Source organism: Gallinula chloropus (assembly GCF_964237585.1).
Source record: "Gallinula chloropus genome assembly, chromosome: 1".
Lineage (NCBI taxonomy): Eukaryota > Metazoa > Chordata > Aves > Gruiformes > Rallidae > Gallinula > Gallinula chloropus.
Genome location: NC_140085.1, coordinates 73,578,708 through 73,601,877, shown reverse-complemented (window position 1 = coordinate 73,601,877; position 23,170 = coordinate 73,578,708). Strand labels below are relative to the sequence as shown.

Genomic DNA, 23,170 nt, shown 5'->3' with positions numbered 1-23,170 from the left:
TTAAATGGACAAGTAACCAAGTTTATTTTTTAAGGAGTTCTGACCTAAAATAAGCCTCTTTGGGGTCCCAGGCATGTAGGTAATTTCAGGAACGGGCAAGCGGCCTCTTTGCACCGTAAAGGTGCAATCCTGCCCATCACACAAGAAGGCTGAGCCAAGTGGCATTCACGAAGAGTGCTCAGGAAAAGATGTTGACTGTAACTTGGGCTTGTCTAAAAGCACAAATGCCATTGTGCAGCCACTGAGCCATTGTACAGCCACTGAGACACCAGTCAATGTAGTGTATTTCTACTGTGCTGACCTGAGCTGCAGTATCCTGAGCAAAATACAATACAGAGAAGTGCTATGTGGGTCTCTGTGTGAAGAAGGATGATATTAATTTCATATTATGCTCAGACTGCATGAAAAGTATAGAAATATTGCACTACTGATCAACGCCACTCCCTTTGTCTGAGCAATACATGGCTCTATCACAAAGAGCCTTTCAGCCACAAGGCATGAAAGCAAAACCAAGACATATAGCATCCAGCTGTCTCCTCTGGAGATAGGGAGAAATGTTTCCTTGAATTTTTTCTGTTATCCAGCATGTCAACAAGATCCAGAAGACCTATTTGTTTTTGGACTCTTGATAATGTCTGGAAAGAGCTGAGAACAACTGTAAATGAAAGAGCAGTTTCCAATAATGCATGTATAAAAATGCAGAGATGTCTTAGCAGAAGACCAAAAGCAGCCAGTTGTAGTGAAAACAAAATAAATTATATAAAGTGAATATGGAGAAGGAAGCCACATAGGTCATCACCTAAATTCAAGGAAGTTTTGTGGCAGCTGCTGTCTTGATCATCTATCTCTTAGAAAAAAGTATGAGAGTGACAGAAGAAGTTGTTCTTGGAAGAAATGAAATGAAAAAAACCTGTAGAGCTAATGATTGCCATCTCCTCTGAGTCTGAGAGGAAGGTTAGACTGATCTCCTGTCTTGAGGCCTTGTGCAGGCCAAAAGGATTATTTTCTGCCAGAGGTTTGGTCACATCTGTAGGTTTATTACATCAAACTCCAAAGACAGTGAAATCCATACACTGAACATACACTGAAAAATGTGTAGTGTACGCCCTCTTTTCTCATTAACGAGTGCCTGTGAAGAAGTATTGCCTGGCAAATGCGGAGTGAAAAAAGGATAAACTACTAGCAAAACTTCCTCAGCAGATATGCTCCAGCAGATAGGGCTGGAGTACTTGTCCTATGAAGACAGGCTGAGAGAGCTGGTCTTGTTCAGCTTGGAGAAGAGAAGCCTCAGGGGAGACCTTATAGCGGCCTTCCAGTACATGAAAGACACCTACAAGAAAGCTGGGGAAGAACTGTTCACGAGGGGACGTACCAATAGGATGGGGGGTAATGGTTTTAAACTAGAAAAGGGGAGATTTAGGTTGGATATTCAGAAAAAGTTCTTCAAAAGTGGTGGTAGACCACTGGAACAGGTTGCCCAGAGAGGTAGCAAAGGCTCCATCCCTGAAGATATTCAAGGTCAGGCTTGATGGGGCTCTGAGCGACCTGATCTAGTGAAGAAGTCCCTGTTTACCGCAGGGGGACTAGATGACCTCTAAAGGTCCCTTCCAACCTCACACATTCTGCGATTCTATGACTCCGTTGTGCCACCTACTATTAAGTTACAGTTAGGAAACAGTGGTGATGCTAAGGTACTAGAGCAGTTCTACAGGAGGGTCAGATCCTGCTCAGCTGAGTGGTACTGGCTCCTTAACATTAAAGAATGTTGAAGCCATTCATTTTAATACAAAAGGGTATCTGGAATCAAATCAGCCTGTAATATCCCCACTGAATTTCGTGTCCCACCAAAAACGCAAGCACTTCCATTCACAGTACAATGATTTGTCTGGCTCAAAGGCAGCCTGTGCTGAAATCTCACCTGCTCCCTCTGGGTTGGAATCACAGCACAGTCTCCACCAGACACTGCTCTTTCTGCACTCCAGGTAGAAGGAGTCTCTGCACAGTATACTCCTCCTCTCAAAATATGTATTATATAGGAGATTCTTACAGAAATAATTTTACCACTAGTGGCATCAGTGCTGCAATCAGGTAAACTGCATGGCCATGCCTAACAACAATCCATCTAACTGGATAAAACACTCAAAATCACACTGAAATTCTGAACGAAAGATACGCAAATTCTGAAAGCCTGAAACTTGGAAGGGATTGAAACTTCACCAAGAGAAGGCAATTATGAAAAAAAATAACATTTTGTTGATTATACAGCTGAGCTTGCTTTTAAGTAAGAGGGACTATGCAGCATGAGTAATGATGCAATGAGACAGAGACTATGTGATAAGACTGCTGCTGCCCTCCCTAAAAAGAATTCTACTGTAAGCAGCAGTACAGGATACTGAACGGGATCAGGGTACAAGGAGGGACCCAAAGGACAACAAGCACAAGGAGAAACTAAACACACAACTGAAATATTTGAATTTTCAGTTAAGTGAGAACTATGTTATTCTTATGCAAATTATGCTCCGTGATGCTGAAAGGCTAGAGAAAGAGCATTCAGAAGAGTATAATGAAAGAAACAAATAGCTGTGAACAGATGAAGGAGAAACTGAAAGAGCTTCATATTCAGGGAGTGAAAAAGGTGAGACAGAAAGGGTAACTCGCAGGATGTGGAATTCTTCACTCCGTTATGCTTGTCTCCTCATTTCCTTGCGATTTCATGATTGGTAGAATTTTATTTGCATGAAAATAGGATGAGAATTCTGCACTGCCACATACAGAATGTGTGAAGAAATGTCTAGGTGAATCTTGCACTGAATCAGGAATCCTGCAGCTCTCAGCTCAAGAAAAGTTTGATTTGTCTTTAGGGAACATCACTTATTTAGGGATTGTCACTTGATAGATTGCATCTGACATTTTATGAGTCCAGTCCCTTAAAAATAGCACCATCAGTTGGGATTGTGGCACTTTTTCTAAACAGAGAAGCTGCATTTAAGAAAATCCTGAAATACTCTGATCACACTGTTGAGGAGCATTATCTCCTGACCTTGGACAAATCCTTTCATTTAAAATGAAAAAGCAAAACAATGGGAGGTATTGGTAGGAATTCTGGATAAGGTCAGAGTCTTTATCATCAGCAAAGAAATGAAGAAAAGGGATTTTTACAGGAAATAGCACACCATTCACAAACTCAATGAATAAAAGTGACGATAACTTGAGATGAAAGGATCTGCCCTTGGGAGAGAGAGAATGCATGAATGACCCCAGTGATTCCTTCCCCCTGTTCTCTATGATTTCATAGAGCAAAGTAGAACTGACAGAAAGAGTTAAAGTGAGGTCTTGGTTTCACAGTTAGCAACTGCGTTAGAGATCCTCCTGGCAATACGCCTGTTAATATGTCTTAAATGCTTTATTGATTAAAGCACAAAAAGATTGTGATGCACACTTGGCTTTCTGACAGTGAGGATTTCTAAGTCAGATAAAAGCCATTCAGAAAAATAAAGACATATTAAAAATAATCTGACAGAGTCCTAGGAGGCAGTACAACAAAGCTAGGAACTGAAGTACACACTGGAAAGGTGCTCTTTCTCCAAAGTGACCCTTGGTAGGCTGTAACTATGATAGAAGGGAATTGCTTTGGAAGAACACCTGTAAACACTAGCTTGTCCACCTCCCTGCTCTTTGAGACAAAAAACTGGGAGTAGGATCACCTGGGAACTCTCACTCCATTTTGAAAGAGAACAAAAAATGAAGTCTGCTAAATCCATTTTTAATTCACATCAGAATAAAACAACCTAAGGCTTATTTGAAATTTTCTAACGGAAAAACCAGACCTCATAAAACTCTTTATTTCAATGGCTTTGTACTTAGGGCATTACATGCCATGTTAGAAACCCAGGTCCCATTTTCTATTCTCTTATGGTTACAGAAACTGAAGAATCCCAAGCCCCTATGAGGCTATCAGTTATCAATACTGGCCCTAAGGGCAGAGCATCTTCATGAGACAATAATGACAGTCCGACTTTACAGCCCAACATTCCCCTTGAACACGGGTGGCAAATCACCATGAAAGGGTCTTCAGCATAATTTCCTCAACATATAAATGAGTGTTCTAACCAGACTACTGTGTATATTCTGTCCCCCTATTTCTGAAGAAAGTTCTGGGCAAAAACACTGTGAAAAACAGTGTCTTCCCACAAAGCTTACTTTCAAGAAAAAAGAAAGGCTTTTGCCAGAAGACTTTCATCAAATTAAAGGAATTTTTAGGTAAAGAATGCATGGCTTCAATGAGTTCTACAGCTCCTTCCTGAGCTGTAGATGAGCTAAAAAAAATTCCACCGGGGAGTCCTGAATTCCAGAAAAATAGACAGACTTACACACGAACTACAAAACCATTGTGTGTTTGACAATGATTCAAGACAGAGATTTAACTTTGGAGAAGTTATTCACAGTGAACCACCAGAGAAGAGATCTTTGGACGATTTTAAAAATGACCAGATGAGGTTTCCATATTGATATGTCCTTTTATACATGGGAGGACAAAATCACATTAATTATGAGACTCTGGTAATTCTAGTTAGCTTTGTGGCTTCTGTTTTCTTGTAAAGTATATATAGCTGTATGTCTCTGATGAAAAGAAAACAGCAATTCAAAGGGATTTAAGTCCTAAAATTCCTAACAAATGAAACACCAGACTGGAGGCAACAGCTTGGGCTGGGTAGGCATAACGGACTAGAAGGTCCACAAGAACAGTTACTCTGATTCCAAAAATCATAAGCCATAACACTTCCTTGCTGTTCTACCAAGCTTCTGGTTTTCAACAGAAAAGACTATAACCCTCAAATTTGCAATGTGTCACAGGGAGGGGTGGAAGTAAAAAGATGACTGCACACTAGAGAATTTAGAAGGTTTTTATCTGTTACTGGCATGCACATTCATACAAGGCATAGATCCTTGCAAGTAAAGACCTGAGACTTTTTAGCCTTAAAACCACACATTCCCAGACCATCATTTCTTCTCAGCTCTGGAATCCCAAGAATTTCCAGGTGGACTAGGAGAAAGGAGGGGAGAAGGGTGGCTGACCATATAATGTGCAGATGGACAATGCATGTCAAGACAGTGACCTTGCTTTCTCCTCCCATGATTATCAAGTTCATGCGCTGGGTGTGTGCCTATTTTATGCAAGCTACCTGAAGGAGGATCTTGATTTATCCAAATTGAGGAATGTGGAGGACTGCTGTGCTAAAAGCTGCATAATGCCCATAAGCCTCTGTGAGGGGCAACTGCAAAAGAATGGATGGTGCTTCAGGCAGCCTTTCTGCCTTCAACTCCTTGGGAGTATGTTCAGCTCATACCTGACAGTTCTACCTCTGCTCACTGACAATCAGGCCTGACACAACCTGTTACCTGACAATATATGATAAACCCTGATAATCTGGGGTGGAAATAGCTACAATTAGGTACCTTACTGCCACTGAGACAATCAGGTGAGGGGTGCTCCTCAGGAGTCTCCTACCAGATAAATAACAATCAAAGAATGCTTGATATTCAGGGTGAATATGGCAGCCTAGGGATTAGATAATTGTGGTTTAGGAAAAGATATGATATGGCTGAGTTCAGATGACTCAAGATATACAAAGTTGGGTACCACTTTAGGTTCAAATGGGTAATCCTAACAAAAGGTATCAACTCTCACATTGTAAATCTCTCTGACTGATACATTTGCAGTAACAGATGATATGTTTGCCTTTACTGCAAATGCAGTAATGCAGCACCATAAACCCAAATTGTGGGATTTTTTAATATGATGTGAGCAGCTCATTAAAATCCATTGTATGGATTCTGAATACCCTGAAATCAAAACAGCTTTGACCAGGACAGGATAAACACAGTTACCTTGGCTGATGTTTCTAGACACCTTCAGGAGGCACAAGACTGGATGAAAGGGCTGACCAGCACACAGAAAGGAGGCCTGGCATGACATCAAAGTGGCCAAAGCAGAACCTGCACTTGTGATCTAGTAGCCTTAACTGGCTCTGGCTACCTGCTGCAATGTTTGAGATCCCTGGAACTGAGTTGATAGTGCAAGTACACTTTCCAAAGCAAGCCCACATTAAGGCAAAAAAAAACCCCAAAACATATGCAGTGATGTTCTCTGTCATAAACTAATCCATGGGAGAAATGCCGAAATTGCAATTCCCAGACCTCACTTCTCCAGTGACTGCTGCAGAGAGGAATCGGTCTTAGTGGACTGCAGCCTCAGCTCTCCAGAAAGGCAACTGGGTGCTCAGCATAAACGGCTGAAGGCTACCAAAATGGAAGAGGAGCCATCTGCAAAAGTCAAATGATCTTGCCACAGCAAGGGAAAATACAGAACTAGGGAATATACTACCTTAATTACTGGTTATGTGCCATGAATATAGACAGACCGAAGCCCTGCCTGGAAGCTACTCTTAGGAAAGCAGGGATGGAATGTAATATAGGTGCACATATAACATATCTCAGACAGGCAAAGTTGGTCCTTGCTGGATTTTCTGAATGAATTTAAGTGCTTCCTATACTACAGAAGCCATCTAGGCAAACCTTAGCAGTAACAAAGTCCAGATCAGTTCCAATGCTCTTTACAGTTTACACAAGGTCTTCAGTTCACAGTAAAATGATTTAAAGGGATCTTGAGAGTCAGCTTCAAGGGAAGGGAAGGGAATTACATTCCTGTATCTGAAGTGGGCTGCAAATAGCTTTATCGATAACCCAAGAAGTCAGTGTCCAATGGCAAAATCTAAAGCTGTGTTAACATGCAATGTGGTGAACACACCTTGTGAAGGAGTGAATTTCAGCACAGAGTCTAGGTTTCTGAAGACACCTGTAGCAATGGTACTATTGCCATTTGCACCCTTATCCCTGCCTTAAACATGCAAGGGAAATTACTGCACTTCCACGACTTCAAGATGGGCTCAATGTCCTGTTACTCTTTGCTATACTGAAAAGAACTCTTGAGACAAGAAGGAGCAAACCTTATGTCTTTTAGGGCCACAGGAAGAACATTTTATTGCCAAAGGGAGCTCCTACAACAGCCAGCTCTGGGAATAATGGAAAAGGTGGATTGAAGGTGGTGGAGAGAAATGTAGCCTTTGCAGTTTTTCTGAAGTCACTCCGATTCAAGCTCAAATGAAACTGATCCATTTGACCACTAAAGAGTACAGAGAGGTAAATGAAACACAGTGAGAAAAATGGGTCAGGCTCACCTCTTCAAAAATTCCTGATCAGGGAATAAGATCCAAGAAACACCATCATAGTTATGTTCCTAAAGCACCTTTAGGATTCATGCAGTCCAGTAAGGCCCGCAATGATGACAATGTAGCATGTGACTGCATTTTAAAGGCAATATAAAAAACATATCACAAAATTTCTAAGAATTGCTGTGAAGATCAGTCAAAGAGCAATGCATTACTGTTGATGAGGAGATGAGGACTTCTTGAGTCTTAGGACTAGACAGTTCTGCAGTCCCAGTTGCTCAAAGAGGAAGTTTTCAGCTGCCTGTCACATCTTTGTAAGCAGCTGACTTAGCTGTACTGAGGCAGTCCAATGGCATAGCTGATGCTATAAAATCTATTTTGGCATCCACAGCATCAAGTTCTATGTAAAAGAGTACTCCAGGTTATTAACAGACAATTGCTTTATAACCCCCCTGCAGCCTTTTCAAGCAAAAGACAGCGCCCAAGAGAGTGATGCTGAGCCAGTGAGACTTGGTAATTTACAATATACACAAAGATAAAGTGCTAGACTACTGAATGACTTGTGGTGCCACTGGACTTATGTATCCTATCCAGGGCCACAATAGCAAAAAGAGATTTGGAAACTGGATACATGAATAAAAGCAACTTCTATTCCTGAAGATCTCACACCAGAAAAAACATTCTGAGGATAAGGGTAAAAGTAGGATTGAGTGGAAATTTGGTACTTCTAAAGCTGTGTGCCCACACTAGAAAGGCTTTCATCTAGGGAAGCAGGGCATGTCAAACTGCTGCATTATCAGGTAGGGCAGTCTCATGATACGATGCTATGACAGGAAAAACAGTCCCAGCAAATAGGTTCTTGAGGCAAAGAAGGTAAAGGAAAGTGAGGAAGTCTCTGTCACTGTTCTTAAGAAATACGCTGAAAATATTTGTATTAAAAAAATTACATCATACCATACTAACCAGAGATATGAACATAATTTTAAGAGCTGAAGGCAGTGCTCAACTAACAGCAAGATAACCTATACCAGATGTTTAAGAAGACCTGAGGACATTGGTTGTGCCCTACTGATTTACAGTAAGTGCAAAGTGTTCTGCAACATCTGCAAGGTAGATGTAAATGTACCTTACATGTACTGGAAAGGTTTTAAATGCTTGGACGTGTACACTTCTTCAAGATGAATGTGCACTCTCCTTCCTCATCTACAGAACATACATGGCTCAATATCCAGTTTATGTCACCCACCACAGAACTCTGGAAGATGGCAGAAGCTCACCAGAAGTCTACTAACAGGAAGGAAGGAAGGAAGTGTATTTATCTACTTTTCTCCATTTAAGGCTTAGCCACAAGTCACAGGACCACACCATGACTGGGACACAGGCCCCTGTAAGAGTCAGTCTGAGCTACAGAAGTAGCTGGTCTTGCTGTAGCAAAATGAGTGACATAGGCAGTCATGGCTGACAATAGTCTTGTTCTCCTAAAGTAATCTCATGCAAGCTTATTCTTAGCCTTGGCTGATATTAAGGGTTATAAGGATCATAGTTGTTTTAAGAGCATGGAGCAAAATGAGAGGAGACTGAAAGCATCTTTCATCAGACTACTAAAATTACATAAAGTCATTTGCTTTTCCTACTCTCCTAAGACTGCCTGCAGGAGGGTCGAAAATCACAGTCCATTTACAAAAGCTGATAACAAAGTTTCCTGAGGAGGCTTCCTGTACTTTCTACAACATCTGTTTAGAAAGCATCTGAAGACACATGGAAATGCCACAGAAATGCCACTGTATTTTTGAAAAATATACTTAAAAAAAAAAATTGTGGATTGTCTGAGCATCAGAAATCAGTACAAATAAACAAGTAGAAAAGTCCCTAAGTAATAAGCCACCCACTCAGATCTCACATACTAATTAAATTTCTTTTCAGCTCTAGTTAATATTTTTCTAAGGAATCAGTTGTTCAAACACAGCATGACCATAAACTCTCAGCTCTTGGCTGATACCTACTAATACAGGAGGCACTGAAGAGTAAGACAATGTCTTTTGCAAACTGTTTTTTAAACTATCTCCCTAAACCTGCTCCTAGAGTCTATGCACAGCTTGAAGCTCAGAACTTGCAGACCTGGTGTAACTAAGAAGCTGGCTGCTGATCGTAACTTCTTAATTCTATTTGGATTGTTGTGAGCAGTGGGAGCTTATTTTCAAGTTGGATAATTATTTTTATCAGAGGGTGAGGTAGCAATGCAGTGAGGTGTGTTGCTCAGTCGCTCTAATCCATGTTGTACATACTGTGAGTGGCTGGGCAAACTCACCAGTTAGGTCTAGAAAGCTGCATTTTCCAGTGGCCTAAAGGCCTTTTGCATTTTTTTCCTGACTTCCTGTAAGACAATGGGGCTTACTGAAATTACAGCTCAAAGTGTTAAATAGCACCTCTAGAAAAGAAGATGAGCTATCTCATAGCTTTTGTTAGCCTGAATTAATATAAATATAAATTCATATAAACAGAGCACCATTAAACCCACACGTGGGGTCTGCAAACGAATTGCCAATTAATAGATCATAGATAATCAAAGAATAATAGAACATATGCTCAGGTTCTCACATGTTTTACCTCAACATTACCATCTAGTACTGTTTTGGAGTTATAACACTGTGTCATTTCCTACACAGTGGTTGTATGCTGGCCTCGGGTTAAGCGGGTGGTTTGTCATGGGTGATGAGATAGAAGTGATACAGAAACTTTATTGTAACCTACTGCAACTATTAGCCCAGCAATCAATTAAATATTCAAAGTGAGGCTTCTGTCTCCTAGAGGTGGTCCTTCCAGTCAGGTGTGATCCTTACAGACAGAGCTGAGCTTGCCAAGGGCTAGCAGGACAGAGTCTGCAACACTCAATGGTTTTAAGAAAGGAAATAGTAACCAGGAGGTAAGAGAGCAGAATCTTGTCCTGCCAGAATCTTTTCTGTGAATGAAGAATCCCTGTCTTGTCAATGGTTCATTGGGTACCTCTCACCAATGCTTGCTATATTTAAAACATAGTGGACATAATTATATGTGGTGAGTAGGGCATCAGAATGGAAAATACAGAGTAATAAACAGCCTGAAAACCTCCACACTGCTGGCATCATTTAGAGGTCTGTGCTACCCTGTGCTCTTTGCAATGTGGCAAGAGTCTGGCAGAGGTCCAGCCACTCTACCTGTTCTATTCCCAAACGGTCATTCTCACTAATGGCCATAGATGCAACGTGAAGAAGACAAGGATGGGGTGCACAATGGGTTAACTGAGAGCAGAAGCTAAAGAATTATCTTAATTGCTCAGAGCAATTCCTCATCCCTTCCACTCTCGGGCTCCAACAGCACAGAGAAACAAGCCATGTTTCAGTCTTGAAAGAAGAACATACGGAAGCTCACTAGTCATTAGGGAAAGGTCTTTCAGTGGTTACTAACGTAGCTGCACAAAGGAAATAAATGAACTTCCAGTCATAATATTTACATTTCAATCAGAAGTACTGCGAATTTTAAGTAGGCAAATACAGTTGTTCATTTAACACCACATATGTAATAGAACATTATTTTATATCATCATCATCATCCACTTTTAAGTCAATAGGCAGGTCTGCAACATGAGATTTTTCAGGACTGCTACAGCAACACATACACACAAACACACACAAATCACGTGTAAGGAGTAGCTTGCATAAGGTAAGTAAGGTTAATGGCAAAAGCTTCTTTCTATGCAGAAGAAATTGAACATTAAAGCTGCAGCATTAGGAAAAAAAAAGTTTAAACACAAGAAATGAAGTCGTACAACAGATGAGAACTTAACAAAATTGGTGACCTTTCCACGCAGATGAAGTCAGGTTAAAAAAATCAAACCAAACCAAAACCAAAGGGACCAAATGAGACCAAAAGAGAACCTCCCCCCACACACATACAGACAAAAGTGAGAGCACAACAAAGGAAGTGGAAGAAAAGTGTTACCCATAAGTAGCCGCCGTTTCACCCGCTTGTCCACATCAGCTACTGACGTGGCATTGTACTCAGAACTCTCAATTGCAGCCTCATCCTTCTCTAAAACACAAGTAAGGGACAAACATGGAGCAGTTGGTTAATCACAAGCCCAATTTTCCGCTGCCTAAGACAGTTTCTTGGCATGGCACAGCCAAAGCCAAGAAGCAAGGCATGAAAGCACTAAATCCCCGTTAGAGAGTTAATTCCCTTTGAGATCCCAGGAAAAAATTAAAGGGTGTTTAGGGAAAGGAGGAAGAAAGAAGGGGAAGTGGAAGAATGGTCAACTATAGAGTAATTAACCACGTACAGGAGGCTGGATTCCTACTGGAGAACAGGACAGCTAACATGAGTGCTCCAGAGAGGTGTTAATGATGAAAATTAAAATTCAGGGGTGCTAGTTAAACAAACTACCAAAGACAAACTCTAAAAGTGATTCAGGTACCAGGATCTGAAGGTGGAAGGCAGAAGACCAAGACAGACAGAGAGAGCTACAAGAGTCCGGTGATGGATGGGCATGGGTGCACCATAGTCCCGTACACATTGACACATTGTGAAGAGAAACCAAACAACAGCATGCAAATTAAACAAAACCAACAAAAGAAACAAACAACAAACCAAACAAACACAAAAAAAGATCAATTTGGGCAGTGCTGGTTGCCTGCTTGTCTATGAAACACTACTAGCTAAACATTCAATGCTAGGAAAGATGTTGCAAGAACAGGGTTTAGTAATTTTATAAGCATGCAGTAAGCAAGATGATGTCAGCAAAGGTCATTTTACAAGGTAGTCTCTGATATCCTACATATAGCATAATGAGGACTTTGGTTATGCTTCATTGGAAATACACAGAAACAGTCACAAGTGTGGGAAGAGATGATCAGTAAGCAAAATAAAAATAAAGATTTCTGGTACAGGAGAGCAATGGAGAAGCAGCAGCTGGGTAAATAAAATGATTTAGACAGAGAGGGAAATGCTTATTAGGAAAACAAAAACCAAAAGGCAAGTGGGGACTTTCACATGCAGCAAACAAAAATAAAATAAAAGGATAAGTCAAGCAAACGAAGACAAAATATGTTAGACAAAGGGTCAACAAGTATTTATCTGGCATTGCAGGAGTTTGCATTCTTGCAGTGATGCCTCGAATATATACACCACTGAAGACAGCAAACAGTGGAATCACTGAAGTGAGGAGGAGGAGGAGGAGGCTGGCAGGTTTTGTTTGTGGCAACACTACATGGTTGAGTGGTAACAAGAAGTTGTTTTGTTTTGTTTTTAACAAGTTCTAGATGGGATCAGGCTGCAATAGAGGCTTTTGTTTGAGGTTTTTTTTTATTTTTCTCTGAAAATAATTAATGAACGTCAGTTATCAGACAAGACAGGCAATCAGGAACCATCACCAGAAAGCAGGAATAAAAATGAAAAAATAAATAAAAAAAATTAAAAGTATTCTAAGAGAAAGAACTACTTAGAGGGAAGAAAATAAGCACAGGCAGTAATATGTGACTTACATCACAAGACCAAGGAATGTAGCATGGAGTTGTATGTATTACATTACAAAAATTGAAAAAAAAAAAAAGTCAAAACCAAGTGCAGTGTACACAGCTTTTAAAATAATTTTTACATGCTGGACAGAGTAAAACATCAATCCAAGGATATTAGTAAATGCTAAGGAATAGAAGATCAATTATCCAGGAAAAATCTGCTGTGGAGGCCCCCGCTCTTGCAAATTCTCCACATCTGGAACTGCCAGAGGCTTCAGGGTGGGTTATTTAAACAGAGGGCCTGTACCATGGAGCCCTCCATGTTAATCAAAAGTACTAGTTGAGAGATCTTGTGAACTGAGACACAGCTTGGGTATAGAACGAGGCAGAGCCCAGCGCTGAACCCTGTTCAGCTCTACCTCCACCATCAATAACCCTCACGCTACCGCATCATTTGTGCAGCTGAACCCATCAGAGGTGGGGGAGGCTCTGGGCAGCCACGGAGTTTTATGCCATGGATCTGACCAAGGGACCGCTAAAGATAACTGACAGGTTTCCATGGGTTTGAAATGCTCTGGCTTACAGTACTGATAAAGGAGAGGAAAGTTGATAAATATGTGTCCACTCTTTTTTAACTACAGGAGTTTACTAGGAATTTGTGAGAATTTGAAAATAAATGAACAAACAAAAAATGTCATTTTTACCACAATGCAAATGAAAACCATCATGGTTTTGAGAGTAAGAATTTCCAAATTTTAACTTGCAGCATGCAAAAATATCCTTTTTTATTTTTTAAACATAAATGTCTGCATAGCATCTCCCAAGATGCTCCATCTCTTGAACAGCTTCTTCCTACTGATAAATCCGAGTGAAAACTTATTCACTACAAACGCCGTAATTTTTACAATCATAAATCATAAAACATACAACAGGGAAGAAAGCACATCACAATGATTAATTTTCCCCAATAACAACTTAGAAAAGAGGGTCATTTTCCTCACCTTGCTTACACAAGGAAGTCTTGACTCATGAAAGTGAACGGAAGAGCTGAACTTTCATTCATAATTATGAACGTTCTACACAGTTTTACCTCAAAATTTACTGGAGTTATGAGAAGAAACAAAAGTTGCCAAAGAGTAACAAAGGGATACTTCTGTAACAAACACTGAGACAGAACACACACAAATGCTTCTCTCTCTGTGTATCATGACCTTAGCTACTACGACCAGGAGCTGCTGCCACACGCTTCTCTCAGCAACGGTGCGGGACGCCCGGGAGGTACAACCACGCGCGCGCGCACACGCACACCCACACATATGTGCACAGGTATACTCTATGAGGAATGCAAAACACAACGTGCTGCAGAGAAGTACTTACCAATGCAGGTTCGGCCATCTGAATGCAGGGCGTACTTCTGATGACAGCCACACACAGGACCAGTATCTGTGTCATCACAGGTGTGCTGGCAGCCTCCATTCCCATAGTTACAGGTTACTAGTTAAGCCCCAAATGAATGTGTATATATGTATACATAAATAAAATGACAATGAAACCAATTAGTCTTGAGCGCCTTTCACAATATGGAAGAGCAGTAACAAATCAAGAAATAAGGTAACATGACATTTGTATTTGCAGTTATTTGAATTTCTTATTCTTTCTGACCCCCCCTTATCTTAATCTTAAACCACGCTCCTGTCTCACGCCCTAATCTCAATCCATGCAGTGAGGAAAAAAAGAGAAAGCAAACAAGATGCACGTGCTACTTTTTCCCCAGTCTGTTTGTATTCATAATTTTAGTATGCACAGTTAGCCAATTCCATCTCTTCCTAAAAGCTTTATGCTTTGTATCCACAGCATATATGGTATGAAGAAATGAGCAGTCTACTGAGGCAGACGTATACTTTCAAGCCTACAGGCAACATTTCTCTTTTCCTTCCCCTTCATTTTCTAAGTGGAGGAAGCAGAGACTGAACAACAAAACCAGACCATGTAAGTACTGAAATCTATTATTTCAAGTGCTAGTCCTCCTAGAGCAGATGAATGTTTAAAAATAAAACAAGAAACATTGTTTTGTTTTGTTTCTTTTCTTCTCTGAAGCAAAAATATACACAGTTGTTAGGGCCCTGCAGTGGGCTGGCCACAACTAGGAAGAAAGCATTAGAGATGTCACTTTCACTTCCAAGCATACAGTGCAAAATGGCCTTTAGCAATTAAAATGTCATTCAGTGAAAAAATACTAAACATATATTACAGTAAACATTTTTCATGAATGAATAGATCAGTTTCAATTTCCTCTGTCACATGAAGGATTAAATTTCCGACTATTAAGACAAACCAGTTTTTAAACATTAAGCTGTCTAGCGCCATTAACAACGCCTCTCATTTCCCCTCCTTCTGTTTAATCCTTTGCAGTCACTGAACTTGATGCTGAATGACACAATTCTGATCTGACTGAATTCTGAATTCAGTTCTGTATCTTCACATGCAGGTGATTTGGACTCAGTTCTTTACTGGTGTACATATACGCTGGCAGGTACTGGGGAAATCCAATGTACTGTTAGCTATCCAGTTATATCATACTCATCATTTCAGAGGACTTCAATGCTTTGAAATGTTGCAGTAATTTAAATACTGATGACAGTAATTTAAATAATGACCCTACTAATCAGAAGGCACTTCCTCACATAGGTTTTCCTTCTAGATAAGAAAGTTTATGAAAGAGCCAGGGTAGCAAATTGCAATATACAGTAAACTCAAGATAATGGTTTACAGGGGTTTAAAATCAAGTATCGAAAGCTAAACTGTGGTTCTATCTAATCCAACAGGGCTAAGATCATGTAATTTCCCACTGAGATCAGTGATTCCACTTCAATGCTAGCTTCTTAAAGTGGAGTAGGCTGTAATTCTCTGTCACAGTAACTGGGACTGAAATATCCTACCTCAGGTGAGACTGTCCAGATGATGAACAGTCAAGCCACTCTCAGTAATCATTTAAGTATTTTTCTCAAAAAGGAACAATTCTAAGAAAAACAACTGAAGGAGACCCACCACAGCACACCCAACAGAAACCTCCTGCTGGCATGGGCATTAGAATCACAGAATCATAGAATCATAGAATGGTCTGGGTTGGAAGGGACCCCAAGGATCATAGAGCTCCAACCCCCCTGCCACAGGCAGAGCCATCAACCTCCAGGCCTGGATCTACACAAGGTTACCCAGGGCCCCATCCAACCTGGCCTTGAACACTTCCAGGGACTGGGCATCAACCACCTCTCTGGGCAGCCTGTTTCCAGCATTGCAAGTTTACATCTGCAGTCCCTGGGTTCTGGCAAAGATTGCAAAGGGAACTGTCCTCCCAAGCAATGGGAGAGTGGCCCGAGGCCACTGCAGGTCCCAGCAACCTTGGTTCTTTGCAGTGTACACTGTGAATCAAATGCCTGTGCTGTTCAGGGTAGCAAAGGAGCAGACTCCTGGCCTAGTGGTAAGAACAGTCCCTGAGCAGAGGGCCTGCTTGCCTGGATTCCCACTTTGCCTCCTATGAATACTGCTGTTTAATCCAACTGGGAAGAATGGGAAGAATGGTCCTTATTCACCTCTTTTCCTTTTGCCCATTCTTTGATGTGCTTTGGGGTAAATCTTTCTCTTGTGGCTCTCTCTCTCCCTGCCCCATCACGTGTGAAGCAGTAAGTCTTAGTTTGTAAGGAGGCAGGTGGCATACTGGTTTGCAGCCTAGCTGAGAGCTATAGAGGAACAGCCAGAGGCGGTTTGAATCTGCTGTCTGCAGCCCAACTGGAGACCTGAGCTCTCTTCTGGCTGGATGGGATGTGATCAAGCAAGGGCAGTAAGTAGTACAGAAGGCAGCTGCTTGCAATAGTCAGAGTATCTGGTACACACTGACTGAGATAATCCAGGACAAGGTAATTTCCTCTACCTATCCTCCCCTCCTTCTTACCCTCTTCCCCCCCATGCCTCTTGGACAATGTGGAGGTTCATCCAGTGTTTATATGCCTGTTGGACATAGTGCCATCACAAATTAACTTATAGGTGTTGTGTATGCCAGATGTTTAAATACATTTCAAGCCAAGGGTATTTTTATTGACAATTTTAAAGTGCAATCAGCAACAAAGTGTATCTTTTAAACAACTTGATGGCAGCAGTTATTTTTGGCATTGCTTATTGAAAGCTTCCACTGGCAGAGATGAAAATATCTTAACATGGTTCCTCTGATTCACATATTACGAGGGACTTTTCCTTACTATATTTATCTATGAAATGCTGCACTAGACTTAGGGGGTTTATAGTAAATCCTGCAGAACCACACACTTCTATCGTTTCCCTGTATAATAAATTTGCTGGTTCCTGTTCTACCCATTCAATGAATGCAGATGTGGGTCAGTTCCTTTTCTTGTCTCTTACAAATATTAGTAAATGACATTTTTTTAGAGGAACTGAATTTCTGCCTAGACCACACTTTATTTATTTACTTTAAGCAACCTGAGCCAAAATTCTGGAGCTTAACAGCTCTGCAGGTGAAATTGGTACAAAACCCACTTGTAAAATATGTTGTTTCAATTTCCTTCCAGCTTTAATTCTGTGGCAGTGACATGGTGAGAAGTTTGTCTATATTTAAGAGGAAAGGGACATCCAGATCTACTCAATTTTTTTTTCCAGAAAGCATTAAAGCAAAATTAATGAGAAATCTCAAAGTGTTCTTTTAAAAATTATTTCTGATACATGTGGACTCTACAGCTATGCAAAAGACTGCTCATTCAGAGTCTGTGACATTAAAGAAGCAAACAAAGAGGCAAACTAGTAAATTCTGACAGACACAGATGACCTTAAAATATTATTAAATTGGAAGGGGGTAGATTTAGAGTGGATATTAGGATGAAATTCTTCACTATGAGGGTGGTGAGACACTGGAACAGGCTGTCTAGGGAGGTGGTGGCTGCCCCCTCCCTGGAAGTGTTCAAGGCCAGGTTGGATGGGCCCTTAAGTAGCCTGGTCTAGTGAGAGATGTCCCTGCACAGGGCAGGGGGGTTGGAACTTGATGATCTTTTAAGGTCCCTTCCAACTCAAACCATTCTGTGACTCTATGATTATAAATGCTACAATAAAAGAGATGGAAAATTATATGGGTTTTTTTCCAAAGGAGAACTTATCCCCATATAGCAGAGTTAAAACCAGAGTAATGCCATTGCTTTTGACACAGCTTCACCATTCATGTATGTCTTAAGCACAACCAGACTGCTGGGCTCTTTCCCTTAGTGGGAGAAACAGTCTGTGCAGCTGCCTAAAGCCAGCATCTCATAGAGAAGGCTTTGCTCGTGTTGGCTACAAACATGAGTAGAAACAGCACCCAAGCCCTACCAAGATGGACACCATCTATGTTAGGTGTGCAGCGCTGGGAGCCAAGTTACCAGTCTGTTCTCCCAACACTGTTTCTACAGTGAATTAAGAGCTATGGGGCATCCTGAGCCAAAGCCCTGTCACTGGTGCCTCAAACAGCCTTCAAACAAGGTTGATTCTTTTCATTCACTATAATGCTCAAGCTCCTGAACTGGCCAGGCACCTTTCGGGGCCAGCAGGGTTGAAGCAGAACATAATGTCCCTGAGTCATCACCCTTGAAGGTATTTCAAAGATGGGTAGATGTGGTGCTTAGGGACATGGTTTAGTGGTGGACTTGGCAGTGCCAGGTTAATGGTTAGGCTTGATGACCTTAAAGGACTTTTCCAACCAAAACGATTCAATGACTCTATGAATTGCCCACCTGCCTGTTCTGTTAGCAACAGCATCTTTTCTGTTTGCCTGGGTTGATCTTAGCATGTGGGTCAGTGCTTAGATCCGTAGAAATATATGGACTAGTCTTGAGATGACATTTTGATGACTAAAGACAAACCCAACTGTCTGGAAGAGGAGTGACATTTTAAAGAACAAAAGGAATGTTCATGTACTTATTCTACTAAATAATGATACTGATGTCCCATGCTAAAACCCCCAGAAGATACAAAATACCAGAATTCATTCTTATTGTACAGGCTAAATCCTGCTTAATCTGACCTTTCATATAAATCCTTGTTCTGGTCTCTTCCACCTGACATGCCCATGACTAGGAGTACGGGAAAACATATGGTCAAATATTAAATCTAGCATTTAGTATCTACTAACCCAAAAAATCCCCTAACATATTTTGAGTTTGTAGCATGGCTTTTTGTGACAGTTCTAACCAGCATGTTATAATTCCAGATAAATTAAAAATTGCACTGCTTTTTAACTAAATTTGCCATTTAATATATAATTTATATAAATATATGGGCATCTCTTTCTATGTGACAAAGCTAGACACGCACCATTGCTTGCATGATTTATTCTAGTATGACCTTACACTTTTAACATTCTGGAGATCTTTCCACTGACAGCAAATAGTTGCAAGAGAACACTGTCAGCGGGAGCTGAAAAGCTGCCACTTGACACAGGTGGGACAGCATTTTATTGTAAACACACAAGACAGGATTTTTAGAATTACTTAGCTCTAGCCCTCCTGCTCACTTGAATAATTATCATCTGAGGGGGCAGGTAGAAACATCTGTAGTTAAGGTTATCTGCCATTTTTCATTAAAAGATTCAGCTCCAACTGTTTATAACTCTGCTAGAATTAGTTCTTTTAGGTCGCAACTCACAGGTATGTGTATCTGCTTTAGGTTCCTTCTGGCTTTTTCAAGTTCCATCTAAACTGACTGAGCTAATAGTGAGATTCACAAAAAAATGTCTTGGTTTGTTCATGTTTGGGGAAAAACCCTTCAGTTCATCAAAAGTTCCTAATGCAATCAGATGTGGCAGCAGGATCTTAAAATCTTTTTCCACTGTAATCTAGAAGTGAATTCACTATTCCTAACTCTTTTCTTTCTGCTGCCACCAAGTATCTATGAAAATCACTGGCAAAGCATATTCTTCTACTGCCTTGGGTATAAAGAACATGGTAGTTTACTGCTGCTTTGGATCTAAAGGACACAGCACTCAGGAATTATGATCTGTATGATTCTGCTTGGTGTATTTCTAGTTGAAGTCTTGAGGTCCCTTCCAGCCTCAATGCTTCTGTGTTTTCCTGGTGTGTTGGAAAGATCTACTTAATTTTGTTCAGTTTGTTTCCTAAACTGAGAAACTGCATATTTAAAATTTACACTAAGAAACCATTAAGGTTGCAATATTAATCACTCAAAAACTACAAACTACCAGACTTCTGGTACATGAGGCTTATTGTATCATGATAACCATCCTTAATGACAAATGCAGAAACCACTCCTGTCTTATTTGGTGCACAGTGGAGCTGGGACAAGTCAGGAAACAGAATCTTGTCTCATTTGCTCCAGAACGAGTCAGAAAGGGACTATCAAGAAAGGGCAGTGAATAGAGCCCTTAAATACTCTAATCCATGAAAATCCTACTTGGGCTTGGCAAGCCACTTGACTCTCATCTATTACAAGTTACTAATATTATATTCCTTTCTCCATGGCATTTGCAACTACAGCAGGAGCCACTGGCAGCCTGGCTTTGATCATATTGAAGTGCTACAAACACTGAACTGGTTTCTGGGTGTTTCTTGTTTCTCACCTATCCCTACTAAATGACTTTGACATCAGTGGCTTTATTATACTCATTTCCCATTTGTAAGATAGGCAAACCAGTACTTTCTAACTAGACAAGAATGTCCTGATTATACATTACCAATGCCTACAAAGCACTTTGATATTACAATAATGAGGAACATGGGAAAATCCACGAGGAAATTAAAATATTTTATGTTCATAATGGGGTTTAAATAGGAAAGGCATGGCACTGAATGAGCACTGACCATCATGTACATTGACTGAAGCAAGACAACAATAGTGACTGCCTCATTAGCATGTGATGATATGATCAGGTGATACGTAATCATGTGAGCAGGATGGAATGACATTCTTGTAGTGCAGGCATAAAAAGCAGGGAGCCTCCCTCCAATTTTCAGTGCTTTCTAATTTATGTTAACATCTATTTTTTTTCGTCCTTTGAGGAGCACAGGTCTCATTACTAGTGAACTTGGGCCACTACATCTGAAAACCTCTCCTAGTATTCTGATTCTATTGCAAACTGGCTGATAAAATTTCATGTAGTGAGGTACTGGTTCTTTGCCACTTGTTCACATAAAGAAACAGAGAAGCAAGCTCTGACCAACCCCAAAAGGCGCAGTCTCCTGGAGGGACTATGATAAATCAGAATAATTGAGAGGGATACAAGGATACACTTGGGGTATGTCAGACCCTACCAGTCCCTGGTACTCAGGGCTACAGACCCAGTCCAGCATGACAAAGGGGCAAGTGTATTTTCCCTGTAGCTATACTCAATACTTGCAAAGCTACAGCTCAAGACTTAAGCCAATTCCACTGACATGGATGGTTAGCTGTGAAAAAGGTTTTTTTAGAAGCCAAGATTTGGTTTCAGAACTAGACCTTCCGAAACTACCTGCTGCAACCTCACAATTATTGTCCCAGGCTATCTGGCTACAGCTTTATGCTTCTTTGTGTTTGGAAGGACTAGAAGTAGAGCTATTATAAATACAACACTGGAACACATTTGCAGAATGTGATGTGGGTTTAGGGGTCAGTGTACTCTGCAGAAAGCTCTGCAGCCTTGAAAAACTCCATATCCCTACTTAGAGGTCTGCCAGCAAAAGTTCATAATATATCCAACTACAATCTGAACAGCACAGGGCACAGGGTAAAGTTAAGTTTTTCACTCTATTAAACCTTGAGGCATTTAGAAATACTGTTCTAGGAAAAGCTCTAGTCCTACTGTTGCCATCTCACTATAAAAAAGGATAATGCAATTCCTAAAGAATGTACATTTTGTGGAAACAAACAACAAACAAGATAAATAAACATCCTCCCTCACTTCATCAACGTAACTGATGTTGCACTGCAATTAACAGCATGCAATGTTCACTTTAATAAACACTGAGATGAAAATTACCCTAAAGGAAATTTTTCTCTGTGCTTTTGCCTTTGGCCCTGTGCAGCATCCTAATAGTGAGGAGCAGTCAGGCTGTACAGTATCCTGAGGCATCTCTTGATGATATTCAAAGGTGGTCCTTTTGTCTTTGTACTTGGGAACTAATACCATCTACACATGTTTACACAGTGGAGATCTCAGGAAGAAAACAGTTGATGGGGAAGAAAGGCTATCACAAAAATACTGGCCTTATGCAAAGCACAAAGTGTGTTTCATGTTGTTTTATTGCACCTGCCTTATTTTGTCTCTCACAAAGCTACTGAGTAGGAAAACAAGCTGTTGGACTCAGATCTAACACTCACTGAAGCTGTCAGAAAGACTCCCATGCAATTCAGAAGCTTTCAGATGACAGTGCTGAGTTACAGAGTGTCATTGATTTTAACCTGTAGAGCACAATTTCCAGTTTTGTGGGCTAATGGATATCTGTATCTTCAGCACCCCAGACTCAAGAACACATCACTCTGGGTTTTTCTTTGGAGAACAGTACATATGATACAGCTGAATGCTTTCCGAGTAATAACAGGAAAAGTAGACTGCGTGCGGTGGAATCAAGACTAGAGCAGAAATTTCTATCCTTTAAAAAAGAGGAATTAACCCTCTTAATTTAATTGCTCTAGTGGGTATATCATTGAATCCAATAGATTTATCAGCACATCCATCACTGTGGACCTTCAAAATACTGTAACCCAGAATTCTCTATGCTTTTTTTTTGTTTGTTTTGCTTTACAAGGAAAGCCTGGGTTAAACTGATCAATTATTTTTCTGCATTCATAGGAAGGTAGAAAAGTTGTTACCATTTTGCTAACAGAGTCACTGCCAACATGCTGTTATTCAATCCCTCTCATCCATCCCCAAGTACACCTTCTCCAGCAAAAAACACATTACTAAAATTACAAATCACCTTTGGCCAAAACAAAGTTGATTTCTTGGTTTCTGGAAAATAACAACAATGAAGAAAATAAGACATTTTGGGGCATTTGAAATTTAATCTTCATCTACCTACATTTGCAGTCCTTCTGGTTTTTGGCAAGTTCAAAGCCAGGCCTACATTCACAGGCAACCCCACCTTTGGGCGTCTCCCGGCAGATGTGTGCACACCCATGATCTTTGTTCATACAGTTCATACCCTCTGTAAAGAAAAAAAAAAAAGAAAGAAAAATTGAAAATATTAGTATGAAAAAAAAAAGATAAAATAATTATACACATCCAGTCCTCCAGTAATTGGAATTCAAAGTTTTATTTTGCATCTGGACTTATTTTCCATCAGACAAAAAATGCAGCTGAGAAGAGGGATACAGTCAACAAAACAGTGTAATAAAGGACAAGCCTTCTCTACAAGTAATTCTCTGCAAGTATTACTGCAGAATACAGGGTGTCTCTGATGCATATAGAAACCCAGGACTTGT

At 40.5% G+C, this 23,170-nt stretch overlaps 1 protein-coding gene across 1 annotated transcript in view; it reads right to left on the bottom strand.

The window, feature by feature from the left end:
* SCUBE1 (signal peptide, CUB domain and EGF like domain containing 1) overlaps nucleotides 1–23,170 on the bottom strand; it is a gene marked incomplete at its 3' end in the record, with an annotated part of 207,684 nt that overhangs the window by 72,405 nt on the left and 112,109 nt on the right. Inside the window, exons 5-7 of the mRNA XM_084262753.1 lie at nucleotides 22,768–22,893; nucleotides 14,096–14,212; nucleotides 11,208–11,297 (exon numbers count right to left, since the gene is read on the bottom strand). Of these exons, the coding sequence (XP_084118879.1) occupies nucleotides 11,208–11,297; nucleotides 14,096–14,212; nucleotides 22,768–22,893 (333 nt within the window). The remainder of the gene's footprint in view (nucleotides 1–11,207; nucleotides 11,298–14,095; nucleotides 14,213–22,767; nucleotides 22,894–23,170) is intronic.